This window comes from Sinohyriopsis cumingii, chromosome 11 (genome assembly GCF_028554795.1).
Source record: "Sinohyriopsis cumingii isolate HCF-2022 chromosome 11, ASM2855479v2, whole genome shotgun sequence".
In the NCBI taxonomy this organism is placed as follows: Eukaryota; Metazoa; Mollusca; class Bivalvia; order Unionida; family Unionidae; genus Sinohyriopsis; species Sinohyriopsis cumingii.
In genome coordinates this window covers 82,464,932-82,481,283 of record NC_142971.1, presented here as the reverse complement: position 1 = coordinate 82,481,283, position 16,352 = coordinate 82,464,932, and the positions used below count along the sequence as shown (strand labels likewise).

General features: G+C 35.1%; 1 protein-coding gene and 1 pseudogene across 2 annotated transcripts in view; one reads left to right on the top strand and one right to left on the bottom strand.

Moving 5' to 3' along the window:
- Positions 1-12,018: 12,018 nt before the first annotated feature.
- On the bottom strand, positions 12,019-13,497 carry LOC149788855 (uncharacterized). The gene has a single exon (XM_089975796.1). It carries the CDS (start codon positions 13,487-13,489, stop codon positions 12,101-12,103), a length of 1,389 nt encoding a protein of 462 aa, XP_089831922.1. The 5' UTR covers positions 13,490-13,497; the 3' UTR covers positions 12,019-12,100.
- Positions 13,498-13,520: 23 nt separating this feature from the next.
- The window catches only part of LOC149788854 (uncharacterized), a 40,933-nt pseudogene continuing 38,101 nt past the window's right edge, over positions 13,521-16,352 (top strand). The window contains exon 1 of the transcript XR_016424452.1: positions 13,521-13,790. The product of XR_016424452.1 is annotated as an uncharacterized LOC149788854 (transcript). The remainder of the gene's footprint in view (positions 13,791-16,352) is intronic.

Sequence of the window (16,352 nt, the reverse complement as noted above, 5' to 3'; positions counted from 1 at the left end):
ATCAAATGGAAGTGTTCAGCAGTGGATTAGACAATACAAATTCATCAAGGTACTAGAATCAAATGGAAGTGTTCAGCAGTGGGTTAGACAATACAAATTCATCAAGGTACTAGAATCAAATGGAAGTGTTCAGCAGTGGATTAGACAATACAAATTCATCAAGGTACTAGAATCAAATGGAAGTGTTCAGCAGTGGATTAGACAATACAAATTCATCAAGGTACTAGAATCAAATGGAAGTGTTCAGCAGTGGGTTAGACAATACAAATTCATCAAGGTACTAGAATCAAATGGAAGTGTTCAGCAGTGGATTAGACAATACAAATTCATCAAGGTACTAGAATCAAATGGAAGTGTTCAGCAGTGGATTAGACAATACAAATTCATCAAGGTACTAGAATCAAATGGAAGTGTTCAGCAGTGGGTTAGACAATACAAATTCATCATTATACTATAATCAAATGGAATTATCCAGCAGTGGGTTAGACAATACAAATTCATCAAGGTACTAGAATCAAATGGAAGTGTTCAGCAGTGGGTTAGACAATACAAATTCATCAAGGTACTAGAATCAAATGGAAGTGTTCAGCAGTGGATTAGACAATACAAATTCATCAAGGTACTAGAATCAAATGGAAGTGTTCAGCAGTGGATTAGACAATACAAATTCATCAAGGTACTAGAATCAAATGGAAGTGTTCAGCAGTGGGTTAGACAATACAAATTCATCAAGGTACTAGAATCAAATGGAAGTGTTCAGCAGTGGATTAGACAATACAAATTCATCAAGGTACTAGAATCAAATGGAAGTGTTCAGCAGTGGGTTAGACAATACAAATTCATCAAGCTACTAGAATTAAATGTAATTGTCCATCAGTGGATTAGACTATACAAATAGATCAAGATACTATAATCAAATGGAAGTGTTCAGCAGTGGATTAGATAAGACAAATTCAACAAGGTACTAGAATCAAATGGAAGTGTTCAGCAGTGGATTTGACAATACAAATTCAACAAGGTACTAGAATCAAATGGAAGTGTTCAGCAGTGGATTAGACAATACAAATTCAACAAGGTACTATAATCAAATGGAAGTGTTCAGCAGTGGGTTAGACAATACAAATTTATCAGGGTACTAGAATCAAATGGAAGTGTTCAGCAGTGGGTTAGACAATACAAATCCATCAGGGTATTATAATCAAATGAAAGTGTTCAGCAATGGTTTAAGCAATACAAATACTTCAGTGTACTAGACTCAAAGGGAAGTGTTCAGCAGTGGGTTAGACAATACAAATTATTCAGCGTATTATAATCAAATGGAAGTGTTCAGCAGTGGGCTAGACAATACAAATACATCAAGGGACTAGAATTAAATGAAAGTGTTCAGTAGTGAGTTAGACAATACAAATTCTTCAGGGTATTATAATCAAATGAAAGTGTTCAGCAGTGGGTTAGACAATACAAATACACCAGGGTACTATAATTAAATGGAAGTGTTCAGCAGTGGGTTAGACAATACAGATTCTTCAGGGTACTAGAATCAAATGGAAGTGTTCAGCAGTGGGTTAGACAATACAAATCCATCAGGGTACTACAATCACATGGAAATGTTCAGCAGTGGGTTAGACAATACAAATTCATCAGGGTACTATAATCAAATGGAAGTGTTCAGGAGTGGGTTAGACAATAGGAATTCATCAGGGTACTATGATCAAATGGAAGTGTTCAGCAGTGAGTTAGACAATACAAATTCATCAGGGTACTATAATCAAATGGATGTGTTCAGCAGTGGGCTAGATAATACAAATTCTTCAGGGTACTATAATCAAAATGAAGTGATCAGCAATGGTTTAGATAATTCAAACTCATCAGGGTACTATAATCAAATGGAAGTGTTCAACAGTGGGTTAGACAATACAAATTCTTTATGTTACTAGAATCAACTGGAAGTGTTTAGCAGTGGGTTAGACAATACAAATTCTTCATGGTACTAGAATCAAATGGAAGTGTTCAGCAGTGGGTTAGTCAATACAGATTTATCAGGGCACTATAATCAAATGGAAGTGTTCAGCAGTGGGTTAGACAATAAAAATTAACCAGGGTACTAGAATAAAAGGGAAGTGTTCAGCAGTGGGTTAGACAATACAAATTCATGAAGATACTATAATCAAATGGAAGTGTTCAGCAGAGAATTAGACAATACAAATTCTTCAAGTTACTAGAATCAAATGGAAGTGATCATCAGTGGGTTAGACAATACAAATTCATCAGGGTACTATACTCAAATGGAAGTGTTCAGCAGTGGGTTAGACAATACAAATTCTTCATGGTACTTGAATCAAATGGAAGCGTTCAGCAATGGGTTAGACAATACAAGTTCATGAAGATACTATAATTAAATGGAAGTGTTCAGCAGTGGGTTAGACAATACAAGTTCATGAAGTTACTATAATCAAATGGAAGTATTCAGCATATAGTTACGCGTCATTAATATACACATATAACCACACGTCATTAATATACACATATAACCACACGTCATTAATATACACATATAACCACTAGTCATTAATATACATATATAACCACACGTCATTGATATACACATATAACCACGCGTCATTAATATACACATATAACCACTAGTCATTAATATACATATATAACCACACGTCATTAATATACACATATAACCACGCGTCATTAATATACACATATAACCAATAGTCATTAATATACATATATAACCACACGTCATTAATATACACATATAACCACACGTCATTAATATACACATATAACCACGCGTCATTAATATACACATATAACCAATAGTCATTAATATACATATATAACCACACGTCATTAATATACACATATAACCACGCGTCATTAATATACACATATAACCACTAGTCATTAATATACATATATAACCACGCGTCATTAATATACACATATAACCACGCTTCATTAATATACACATATAACCACTAGTCATTAATATACATTTATAACCACACGTCATTAATATACACATATAACCACACGTCATTAATATACACATATAACCATTAGTCATTAATATACATATATAACCACACGTCATTAATATACACATATAACCACGCTTCTTGTTTATATCATGTAGCATTAATCACTGCATACCTAATATTTCAAAATGTACAGCTCTGTTATCATTATTTAAATTTGTCACAATTTCAATGATAATATCATGGCAAAATTTAAAAAAACTCAAATAATTAAATCCATTTAGAAAAACGTTATTTTTTTTAATACATTGAAGGTAAACAGCTGGACCATGCGAAATTGTTTACGCACGTCATCCTTCTAGTCCCCAACTGCGAGCTTGTAACTGCGCGATGCACTCCTCTTTGAATTATGTCATTCAATAAACAAAGAAATTCATTTATATTTTGGGTTATGTTAGGAAATTGACAAACGTATCAGATTTTTTACCACAAATATCACGCCGGTCATTTTTTGTCAAATGTGCATGCAAGGTCATTTCTTCCTAAAATGCATAAAAGGTCATTTCTTTTGAACATGCATGCATGATCATGTATGGTTATGATACAGGGAAGTCAGACATAATTTCTCCAAGTCAGGAATCGAAACCCTGCAGCGATTGACGATAACACTAGCATCAAGTATCGCGTACATCTCGTGCACCAGCATCCCACCCCCACAAGGTGATGCGCTATGGTAAGATTTAAGATGCACGAGAACTGATGCGAATGTGACACTCAGCTATAAGCACCAACCCACTGGATTTCCATTGAGAAATGCGTGGTATGTTCATGGAATTTTTATTTTTAAAATAATACATGTACAATTCAGAAGAAAACGTTTATCTCTCGACCTCTTAATTATATCTTTTAAAAAATGACTATATAAAAGCAATTTACATGGAATGAAGTGAAAGTTTATCCAGCCAATCAGATTGTAGCAATTAATTTTAATCAGGAATAGAACTCATGCCGTGAATATAAAAAGTATTGATTAGCGCTTATGAAACAGCACCCTAAGACAGTGCCTAGCTTTTTAGACTTGGAGAGAAGCTTGAACGTGATAGCTAGGTGATAATAATCGCTCCTCGCAGATTTGGTACCATCGCCCTTAACCACGAATTGTATATATATATATATATATATATATATATATATATATATATATATATATATATATATGTATGTATGTATGTATGTATGTATGTATATAATACTGATGCTATGACGTCGCTTATCCTGCATTTATCATTGAAACATCGAACGTGAATCACACAATATGTTGTATACATCATACTAGACTTTTGTCTTCCTTTATTAAGTTAAAATATGTTTGCATTATATACATGGGTATCGTCTTCCCAATCGACAGAGCGACAAATCATATATTGTACAGAGTCGTTCACATTCATGACGGATCATTAATTATCGTGCATTTACGATGAATACAATTTAAGAAAACATGAAAGAATTGATAATGTAAGAAAGTGGTTGGGTTTTGAGGTTTGTTTATACTTTTTCAATTTGAGACATATGACTTCTATAATAAGCATTAGTACTAAGTGCCTGAAAAGTTTTACTTTATTTTCTTTTAAATTTGAAATGCAAAAATGTGTTTCAATAATGACGTCTTTGAATGCAGGCACGTGTAACGATGACAAAGTACTGTCGGAATTTGGTGTTAAAAAGTCCAGAAAACAAGTGGATTGACAGAACAACTAATCAAGTACGATATTAGCCCGATAGAATATTAACTGAGTTCTTTGTCTGTCATTGCCTCACCTACGTTGCGATTGATCAACGTTCTCCAGAGTGAGAGAGTGAGGAAAGGCAAAAACCTCATCACAAACAACAGGGTAACCACAAACATTATCAGAGTATATATTGTTGAGCTGATCCCTGAGATTGATTCAACCGCCACAAATCTCTTTCGCTCTGGAAATCTAACTTGTATGTAGGTCTTCAGTGATGCGATATTGTTTGATATACTGGAATGCAAATACTTTGTCGAGGAAGCCGTTCGTAAGTCTCTATTAGCACTACTATTATGTGATAACCACGACATGCATGACACATCTGACAGGATACGGACATGGGTGTCTCTGTTCAAGAGGCCGTAATCTGCATTATTATTTTCCGCAGATTTATTTGGAATTGTTTCAGGCAGAAAATCTACCGAGTGAATCTTTCATTCTGCTGAACTTCCTTCATCTGAGCTGGCGTAACGATATTTGCAGGATTGGTGATGGTTTCCATCTGGTGCTCTACTTTCGCTCTCACTATCTGGGACTGAAGATCATCTAGCTGTGTAATTGGAACCCGTTAGAAAGCGTTGTATATGACGCCGAAATGTTTTATGCTTAAGAACTGTGTAACCGATACAACAATAACATACCTCTATGATGGTGGCAGTAACTAAAAAGCCATATATATATATATGTATTTATATAGTTTATGACGTATAAATGCATTTCTAAAAAGCTATCTCTTCGTATATACAGTCAGAAACCTCAGCTTGCACAATCTTAAAGTGTGTTATTGGGTTATATTCGCGTGTATGATGTCATTAAATATTGCCATCGGCCTGGATAAAAACAGTGCCAGAAAGGCGTTTAGGGCGCATGCAAATTGTGATTGGACCAACGAGAGTTTTCCTTTGTACGGAGAGCAAATACCCCTGCGTCTCTCCAAAGGGATGACCAACGGGAGTAAGGCTGAGACCAGTGAGAGAGAATGACTCAAGAAGCGTAGTGATTTGCACGCTGTGACGTTCGTGAAAACATAGAACATGGCCATTTCGTCGATTTCCATCGGCACGGACAGTAAACACATACATAAATCCACTGAGGCTACTACCACGATGAACACAATTTCTGGCTTTTGCTTGCATTTAAATCCATATAAATACAGACTGCATGCGTTGACGACCACGCATATAACCAGCAATGAAGCCACGTATAATATAGCCTGAATTATTGTGTTTACCATGTGGTCGTTGAGTTCCGCTTGTGAATCAGTATTTGATGAAGTCTCAGTATTGTTCATTCTGGTCACTATGATTCAACAGGGAGTAGATGTAATCTGAAAACAGACATGTCTCTATATTTAATTTTATTCTAATATACATATGATATCAGTAGAAACAGACTTCTACACCAATGAACTTACGAAACATACATTTTGTTTGTTAAGTGAAATAAATATACATCTAGATCATCGATTGTAAGAAATATAAACTCCTGTAACACTGTATTACTGAGTCTATGAATCACATCACTAGATCTTTTCATGTGAGTTAAATACAGAAACCCTGAACATAATTTGGTTCGACTGTGTGGAAGTCTGTACAACACATCTAAAAAAATAAAAGAAAAAAACTTGCGTGTTACCATCCTAGAAAAAAGTAAGCGTGAAAGACTACGCAAAGCTGACTTCTGAAGTACACGTACCTTGGCTTCTTCCTTTTCACATGCACCAGCTTATTGTAGGTAAACCATCGTACATTTTATGAAATATAAGTAAAGTTTAAGCAATATTCCCTACTTAGCAATATCATTACTACCCAGCTTCAACTGGTGTTTTGTATATTTGAACCAATGAAATAAAATTCTTCAAAAATACAACCTATATCTAGGTCTTAACTATATTTGTGACTGTATATGAAGTTATTCTTTTGTCCGCATAACATTACAGCTATTCAGTGCTACCAGGGTTTTGTTATCGACTTTTCACTGTTGTGCGTGAATTGATTTTATAACCCCCTTATTTCACCAATGAAATAAAAAATAACGAACAAGGTGGTACATTTATCGTCTCGCACTGCCGAAGACGTGGTTTCAACCGGTCCGATAAAATGTGATAAATGGCTGCTAGGAGCAATATATTTATATTGATAAAATATAGAGAAAAACAACTTGGCCTATCCTGGACCTCCCACACTATGAATTTTCGAGTAATTCTTCTGCAGACAACGATGCTTACAATCTGTGTCATTCAGAGTTAGATATACATACAAGGTGGCTGTTTTTTATACCCGTGGTAGAGTTAGAATACTGTTATTTACATTGCTCTTCCTTGTTTCTTGTATGGGTTGTTTTCACCGACGTCACGATTGAGTACGCAAATACCCACAATGCAATGCGATCGCACTTGCGCCGCCATTATGAGTCCCTAACAAACCTTTGTCAACATTAGTCATCATGTATATTCTAGAAAATAATCTGATTTTACTGTCGATAAGGACATTTACTTCATTGAAACAATACATATATTAAACTTGAAATTAAGTGTCTTAGAGAACGAAAATAAAACTAAGGCTAGAAGTTCCCTTGCTTTTATCCAAAGACATAATAGTGAAGCTGAACCTTAATCATGTATATTGCTATCAAATAGAAATGCATTCTTATTTTACAAACAGGCAATATTTACATTTTTTAAAAGTGTGTCGTATCATATCCCTAAGCTTGTCATCTTGAAAGAGTATTTCCGGACAATGAATTTCGGGATACAATATCAGTTATGAATTAAAATTTTACAGCATGTGTTTTATGCCAGAACTTTTATGTACAAATACATTTCGCGACAACAGGTGTTTGTACCAAAGACAGTAGACAAACCAGTTTAATTAGACTGGTCAAATATTGTATTTGTTGTGGAGATGATGGACGTAGGATGATACTGAATATAAGTGATAACCGTTCAAAAAGACGTTACATCTTCACTGTATTCAAACGAAACATATGCAAAACGGAACATGACTTTGTGTCGAATGTCAAAGCGAAGTATTCCTGAAATGCTTTTAGAAATATTAAATTATATATTGACAATTAGCTTTTTAACTTGAAAGATAACCAAATAATTGATTGCATCCCATGAAAATTAAAAATTATAAAATGCTTCTGATTGTTTGTTTATCCATTTTTTTATGCGTTTGTTTATCAATCGATCTTTTTGCTTATGAAAGAATAACAAAGATTGTTGAAATTGAAACGTTTTACTTGAAGAAAACAAGTAGAAAAGTCACGCATTCTGTCTCGTGCGTTTGACATGCACAACAGAATGTGATGTATTATTATATTCTTATGCACAAAATGAGACGTGCCTTCCTAATTATGAGGGAAGAACAATGTTATTAGGTGCCGATTTGAGGGGCTAGGGGCTCAAAATGGCGGATATGGAAGTACACACGTTTTGTGACGTCACGTGAAAACAACGGATACACTGCGGTCTATGCACTCTGCACACGAGACACAATATCTTAGCTGCCAATACTTGGCGTGAAATACCATGGCACGACTACATGATATTTAGACAGGAAGCTAATATCCACGTGACCGGAAATGTCTACTCTGCGGGGTAAAATGATCTTTTAAATATTATAACGGCTAAAGAGATTATACAGTCGTGGAAGACGAGTTGGACTATGCAAAATGTAGTAGATTATATTTTGTATTTTATATTGTTTAAAAATATTTTCCATCCTGTCAATAGCACGCGCAAGCTGTTGGCCAGAGATGGCAGTATAAGAACGTAAATATACATGTGAAATTTAAAATTAAAATTGTACATTTATATAAAAAGGTTTATTTTCCTTGCACACTTCTAATTTTTTCAATGGTAAAATAAAGTTTTTATCCCACTTATATTTATCAAATTCACAGAAAATATTTTGTTTAAATTAGGTTAACGCTATTGGAAGTAAGTGCTTATCAACACTTATAATAATGGGCTTGTTATATTCTTAAAAGCTACAAATATCAAAATTCAGTCTTGACAGTTGCAATGTGAGACGTATTATGGGATAGCTCTCTGGGAAGGAAGTGTTCTTTGCACTAAGAACAATATTAGGAGAGATTTTACCAAACACCCAAAGCAAAGGTTGCTCAGACTGTGTCAGTTAATTGCCTGATTCAAATAGTTCTTCCAAAACCACAAGTTTAGATTTCAATTCGCCCCTGAATTCGTGAATAGAACATTGTATTTTCTATTAATGCTAGGAATTTCGGGATTCGCCATTCATAGTATTGTATACTGCGTCTACGTCACTGCACCATAGCAAAGCGTTGCTAATAAGAAGTGAAACATAAACTTTATTTGCATCCATACAGATGTTCAACATGAATGAGGCTCCAAATTTACTCTGTGGCAATTGTATTCAAGCCGATGTTCAACATGAATGAGGCTCCACTTGTACACTAGATCAATTTCATACAGACCTATACTTAATATGAATGAGACTCCACAGTTACTCTGGGGTAATTGTATTCAGGCAGATGTTCAACATGAATGAGGCTCCACATTTAACCTGGGGGAACTAGTAAAACTCAAATGTAAAAACTCGAACGCGGCAACAGATGAGCAAATGTCTTCACTAAGAAAACGATAATGCGGAGTCAGAATCGCAGACTAACAAAATGTAATCGCCATGTAGCCATGAACTACATACATTACACATGCTTGTGTAATCGCGTATGTCATCAGATATATGGTTTGGGATTGTATTACTACGCGGTGTGTGGATAGCCACAGGCTCTGAATAACGATTAAGTGAATTGTAGTATGTGCGTCTTGAACTGAAGGTATACAGTATTATGGGGTAAATTTGTCCTTTAAGGAACAGCTTTCTGTGAGGAAGACGAGACAGTCCGAAGACAGGAATAGGGGAAAGGAAACAAAGAAAGACGGGGTCAAAATAAAGGGACCACGGAATTCATGAAGGGCAGAACCTAGAGTTTAGGAAGGATGAACAAAAAGACGTTGAAATACGATCAACGTGAATGAAGATGATGCAACTGATCGAGGACATCGTGCTCTTTCCGCTTCTCGTTATGATGATGCAATACATCCAAATTGGATACACCTGTTAGTTCTACTTATATTATCGAACTTGAATTTGAAATGCCTGTATTAATTTGTTCTGATTAAATTTGTCATTTTCTTGTCAAAAGGGGTTCGTATTGTTTTATTTCTTCCCAGTATTCTCGCTCAGTTCTCTGTTGAAATACCATTCTTCTTTCACTCCAGCCGGGCTATAATATAGAGGGAGACCATCCTCTGGATAACGCCATCCAAACCCAATTAACCACCCCTCTTTCTAAGAGGGCGACGTTACGAATATATTTATCCAATATCCAGAATTTCAAGTTATCTTTATTATCAGAAAAGCACATATATTGTCATAAACAATGCGATGGAAAATAAAAAAGGTTTTTGAATATTTGTTAACGCTTTAACAAATTTAAACGTCATGTTTCATACATTCAGCAATACAAAGCAACAAAAGAAACATAATGTACTACTGAAAACGAATGTGAATGCGGGTTCATAAAGATCCACTCATTTATTAATTATAAACAGTCAAACATAAACACGGTTAAATGGCAGCACACTTGCCATAATTTAACTAAAGAAGAAAAATTTCCAAAGATATTCAACTACTCTCATTTGAAATGTAATTATAATATATATTCGCCGGACATGAAGTGGCTAATTACACATATTATATTAGGGGTGGTGTTTTTGTACTTCCTATTAGAAATATTGTTTGATAATACATCATCGAATGGCCATTCAGGTGTTTTCTTTGTTGCCATGATTTGCACAGGAATGGAGAGGGGTCAGTGTGTTTGTTTTTGTTATAGTTGTGCTTTTCTAGGATCCACGCCTGTCCAAATCGTGTTTGTTTTATGTCTTTCTAAGTCAACGAAATAATTTCGCATGCACAAACATTTGCATTAGACGCTAGATGGGACAAAATGTTCCAAGTAATATTATGTATACTTCTCAGGTTTATTAGATGCATCAATATAATGCATCAAGTTTTTCTTTTATTAAATCAAGTGCAAATGCAAATTTACAGTGAGTGCATTCCAAAAGGTACGATTCGCTATTCTGGTCACCCTTCTAAACTGATTACAATTATTCAATGCATTGTAATAATAGAAACAAAAAAGTAGGCGGAAAGAATATATACAAAAGAAGACCAAAGTCCCTTTAAATGCGATTTAAAAACAAATCAATCAAAACACAAAATACCAAACTAATGCAAATATGTACAAATGATGAAGTCTCCATTTTTAGTCTGCATAGTGTGGAAGAATATACATGTAAAACAGATCCACATTCCGGTATAAACTTCTGATTAAATCTCTGCTTTCTCCAAATTAACAAGACCAAAAACGATGCAATTTTCAAAATGGCTGTCTCATAACGCTATATTACTGACATTTTAAGTCAAAATTGGAGACAGCTAACTTCAACTACGTTTTGGCCACTATATTTTTTGCCAGGACATTTCATTCGGTGTCATAATTTTTAGGCCACATTTTGTTCTTTGATAATATTACAAGAAGGTCCTGTCCATATAATAATTGTCTATATGCGATCATACATTTAAATGTCAGGTAAACTATCGTAACATCACTATGAATCTCGGGAATTTGTGTCGGTCAAAGGCACAAAGCCCGAAGACTCAGAATATAGTAGGTCATTTCATTACTTTTATTGAGGCTTCATAAAAAATCAGTATTTGTTATTCATTGGTCAAGAGAACATGATTCCTCTTATTAAAATATATGGAACATATTCAATATTAAACTAATTTACACATTTCAATCTTTTGCTCACCAAGTCTTATAAAAAGAGAACTTAATCGACTTGTGTCATATATTTAAGATGAAACCAGCACTTACGGAAGATACTCTAGTTATTTCACGTGAAAATAAAGATCGGATTGACAAGTTAAATTCCATCTTCATAGACTTCTCTTCTATTACTTTCATACAGTTATTTCCAGTCTAGGGATTTTCAGACCCATTCCAGGAATTATGTCACTGCAAAGTCGGTATTATTGGAATAACTGTTGACAATATCAGTTAAAACTAATTAGAAATTTTATCGAACATTTCCATTAATAAGAATTTAAAATTATCTCTTCACCATTTTCATCTCAAATAATAATTATCCATACCGAAATATTGTCCGTTCATTTCACATTACATTCATGATTATTAATTATGTTAATTGGTACTTAGACTATAATGGTTTGCCCCATCATCATCTGTTTTGTTTTGCTACTGTTTCCGGTCTTTCCGACATTTGAAAGCACATATCAACGCATTGGCGAAGAATGTCCTAAATTGCGAGTTGAAGAACCCATAGATAAAGGGGTTGATGGCACTGTTCAAAAAGTACGAATGGATCCCAATTGTGAAAAGCACCAGCTGCCAGTCTGTAATTCTGTTCACTAAGTAATGCAATGAGAAGCTTTGCCACATAGACAGACAGAGAAAAGGTAGATAACTCACAACGAATATGACAGTAACCAGAAACATGATGGTCGTGTACTTATCACTGTTTATGTCTGTGGATTTCTTTCGAGTCAAAGAAGATACATTAGTTGACTTATTGTGAGCCTTTGTAAGACTCACTCTATCTCTGTCATATTTTCGTTCATTTTCACCGTCATATTGTCTCTCATTTTGAAGCACGGTCTTAACAATTTCACTTTCGCATTGTCCATCATTTTGATGCAGTGTCTTAACAATTTCACTGAATTCTAATGAATCAAGTTCATTTCCACGGTGCGAAAGAACATCAGATTGTTTACTCGAATCAATGAATATATGACTTTCTTCATTGCATAAAGCTTTACCTTGTACTAAGTCTGTAAAATGTTCTTTGACAACTATAATTTCCTTTGTCATTTTATAATTGTTTGTTTCAACGTTAGTTATCTCTTTTAGAATATTATTGTTGACCTTGGTATCATTATTCTGCTCCCAAGTAATACTTGAAATGCTGACCTCAGTGTTGCCGCTGTCAACATTTTGTGAGAGTTTGTGTTGATTTGACATTTCTAGTGGACTATTGTACCATCGCCGGATTTGTTTCCTTCTACCTAGCTCTCTGCATACGAAAAAATACAGTACACTTATCGCCATGGTGGAGGAAACGAACATTAGAATATTGAGCGCAGACAACAACAGTAAATAAATACGTAAGGACTTGCTCTTAACTGTTGTACAGTCGTATCCTTGAATGACATCTAATCCGTGAAGGGGTATGTCTACTGGCACGATGGAGAAGAGAAAGAAGCCTGGCCAAGAAATTGCAAAGGCTATCAGTGTGGAAAGGATACAAATGAGTTTTGCCTGCAAAATAGTGATCTGTTTCCTGAAGGGACGACATATTCGTCTGAAACGTTCCGTCGCTATTGCTACTAGAATAAATCCAGAGGAAATTGTGCATATCGCATTTAGTGTTTTTAGAAGTTTACATGTAGTAACGTCTGGAAACATGTAGAAAAACCTAATGTCTACTATCTCTATAGGCATTGAAACAGTGCAACTAATTAAGTCTAATATTCCTAACCCGACAATAAAGCAAGTGGTTGGTGTAACCTTTGCCTTACACCCGTAAAAATAACAAACAAAAGCATTGCCGATAAATCCGGTGAACATCAGTAGACCTATGAAAATGAAGGCTGCAATGTGCAGAACAGCCTTCTCATCACTCAGTCACTGCAGAATATCTGTGCTGGATGAGTTATTCATGGTAGAGGTTTATAGGATGTACTTCTTTGACAGCAGGGTTATTTACAGTAGACGTCTTACATGAGATACTTCTATCCAATGATGTCTGCAAAAAGAGAAAATGCTTGACGAGAAAGTTTAGACTGTACATACTAATGCTATAACATATACGATAAATCATGTTCTTTACATGTCAAGGAATGAACGTTGTCTATGTGCGTGAATACAAGTAAGTTTTTTGCTTTAAGCTCCTTAACTTTACCCTAACTGCTCTTCTTTCCCGAACTAACTAGCGATCTATTTCCTCATCGATCCCAATCATCTTATGTTAACTGTTTCTGTTACAATATATTGACATGCTTCAAAATCGCAATATTTTCAATACATTTCAAGAGTAATTGTGTAAAGTGATTGAATTTTATCAGTTTCAAAAATGAAGGGACTAAATTAATTACCATGAATTATTAGATATGCACATTCCTAGGAAACAGAAGAACACAACATTCTATCTTTCTTCCTTCTCTTCCATTATGGTTTCGCTCCAAGACCCAGTCGTAATACTGATGGACATAAAAAAAATTATTATTTTATATATCTTGCAGGTGGACTCATGGTAACCTTGATTGGGCTAATGTTACAGTCATTGACACTTTACTGGGATACAGTTATAGTCATGGATACTTTTATCCGGGTCCAGTTATAGTAATGAACACTTTTATTGGGGTAAAGTTATAATCATGGACACTTTTACTGGGGTACAGTTATAATCATGAACACTTTTATTGGGGTACAGTTATAGTCATGGGCACCTTTATTGGGGTACAGTTATAGTCATGAACACTTTTATTGGGGTACAGCTATAATCATGAACACTGTTATTGGGGTACAGTTATAGTCATGAACACTTTTATTGGGGTAAAGTTATGATCATGAACACTTTTACTGGGGTACAGTTATAATCATGAACACTTTTATTGGGGTACAGTTGTAGTGATGAACACTTTTGTTGGGGTAAAGTTATAGTCATGAACACTTTTACTGGGGTACAGCTATAGTCATGACCACTTTTGATGGGATACAGCTATAGTCATGGACACTTTTATTGGGGTACAGCTATAGTCACGGACACTTTCATTGGGGTACAGCTACAGTCATGGATACTTTTATTGGGGTACAGTTATAGTCATGAACAATTTTGATGGGATACAGCTATAGTCATGGACACTTTTGATGGGATACAGCTATAGTCATGGACACTTTTATTGGGGTACAGCTATAGTCATGAACACTTTCATTGGGGTAAAGTTATAGTCATGAACACTTTTACTGGGGTACAGCTATAGTCATGGACACTTTTGATGGGATACAGCTATAGTCATGGACACGTTTGATGGGATACAGCTATAGTCAAGGATACTTTCATTGGGGTACAGCTATAGTCATGGATAATTTTATTGGGGTACAGTTATAGTCATGAACACATTTATTGGGGTACAGTTATATTCATTGACACTTTTATTGGGGTACAGCTATAGTCATGAACACTTTTATTGGGGTACAGTTTAGTCCTGAACACTTTTATTGGGGTACAGTTATAATCATGAACACTTTTATTGGGGTACAGTTATAGTCATGAACACTTTTATTGGGGTACAATTATAGTCATGAACACTTTTATGGGGTACAGTTATAGTCATGAACACTTTTATTGGGGTACAGTCATAGTCATGAACACCTTTATTGGGGTACAGCTATAATCATGAACACTTTTATTGGGGTACAGTTATAGTCATGAACACTTTTATTGGGGTACAGTTATAGTCATGAACACTTTTATTGGGGTACATTTATAGTCATGAACACTTTTATTGGGGTACAGCAATAATCATGAACACTTTTATTGGTGTACAGTTATAATCATGAACACTTTTATTGGGATACAGCTGTAGTCATGGACACTTTTATTGGGATACAGTTATAGTCATGAACACTTTTATTGGGGTACAGTCATAGTCATGAACACCTTTATTGGGGTACAGTTATAGTCATGAACACTTTTATTGGGGTACAGCTATAATCATGAACACTGTTATTGGGGTACAGTTATAGTCATGAACACTTTTATTGGGGTAAAGTTATGATCATGAACACTTTTACTGGGGTACAGTTATAATCATGAACACTTTTATTGGGGTACAGTTGTAGTGATGAACACTTTTGTTGGGGTAAAGTTATAGTCATGAACACTTTTACTGGGGTACAGCTATAGTCATGACCACTTTTGATGGGATACAGCTATAGTCATGGACACTTTTATTGGGGTACAGCTATAGTCACGGACACTTTCATTGGGGTACAGCTACAGTCATGGATACTTTTATTGGGGTACAGTTATAGTCATGAACAATTTTGATGGGATACAGCTATAGTCATGGACACTTTTGATGGGATACAGCTATAGTCATGGACACTTTTATTGGGGTACAGCTATAGTCATGAACACTTTCATTGGGGTAAAGTTATAGTCATGAACACTTTTACTGGGGTACAGCTATAGTCATGGACACTTTTGATGGGATACAGCTATAGTCATGGACACGTTTGATGGGATACAGCTATAGTCAAGGATACTTTCATTGGGGTACAGCTATAGTCATGGATAATTTTATTGGGGTACAGTTATAGTCATGAACACATTTATTGGGGTACAGTTATATTCATTGACACTTTTATTGGGGTACAGCTATAGTCATGAACACTTTTATTGGGGTACAGTTTAGTCCTGAACACT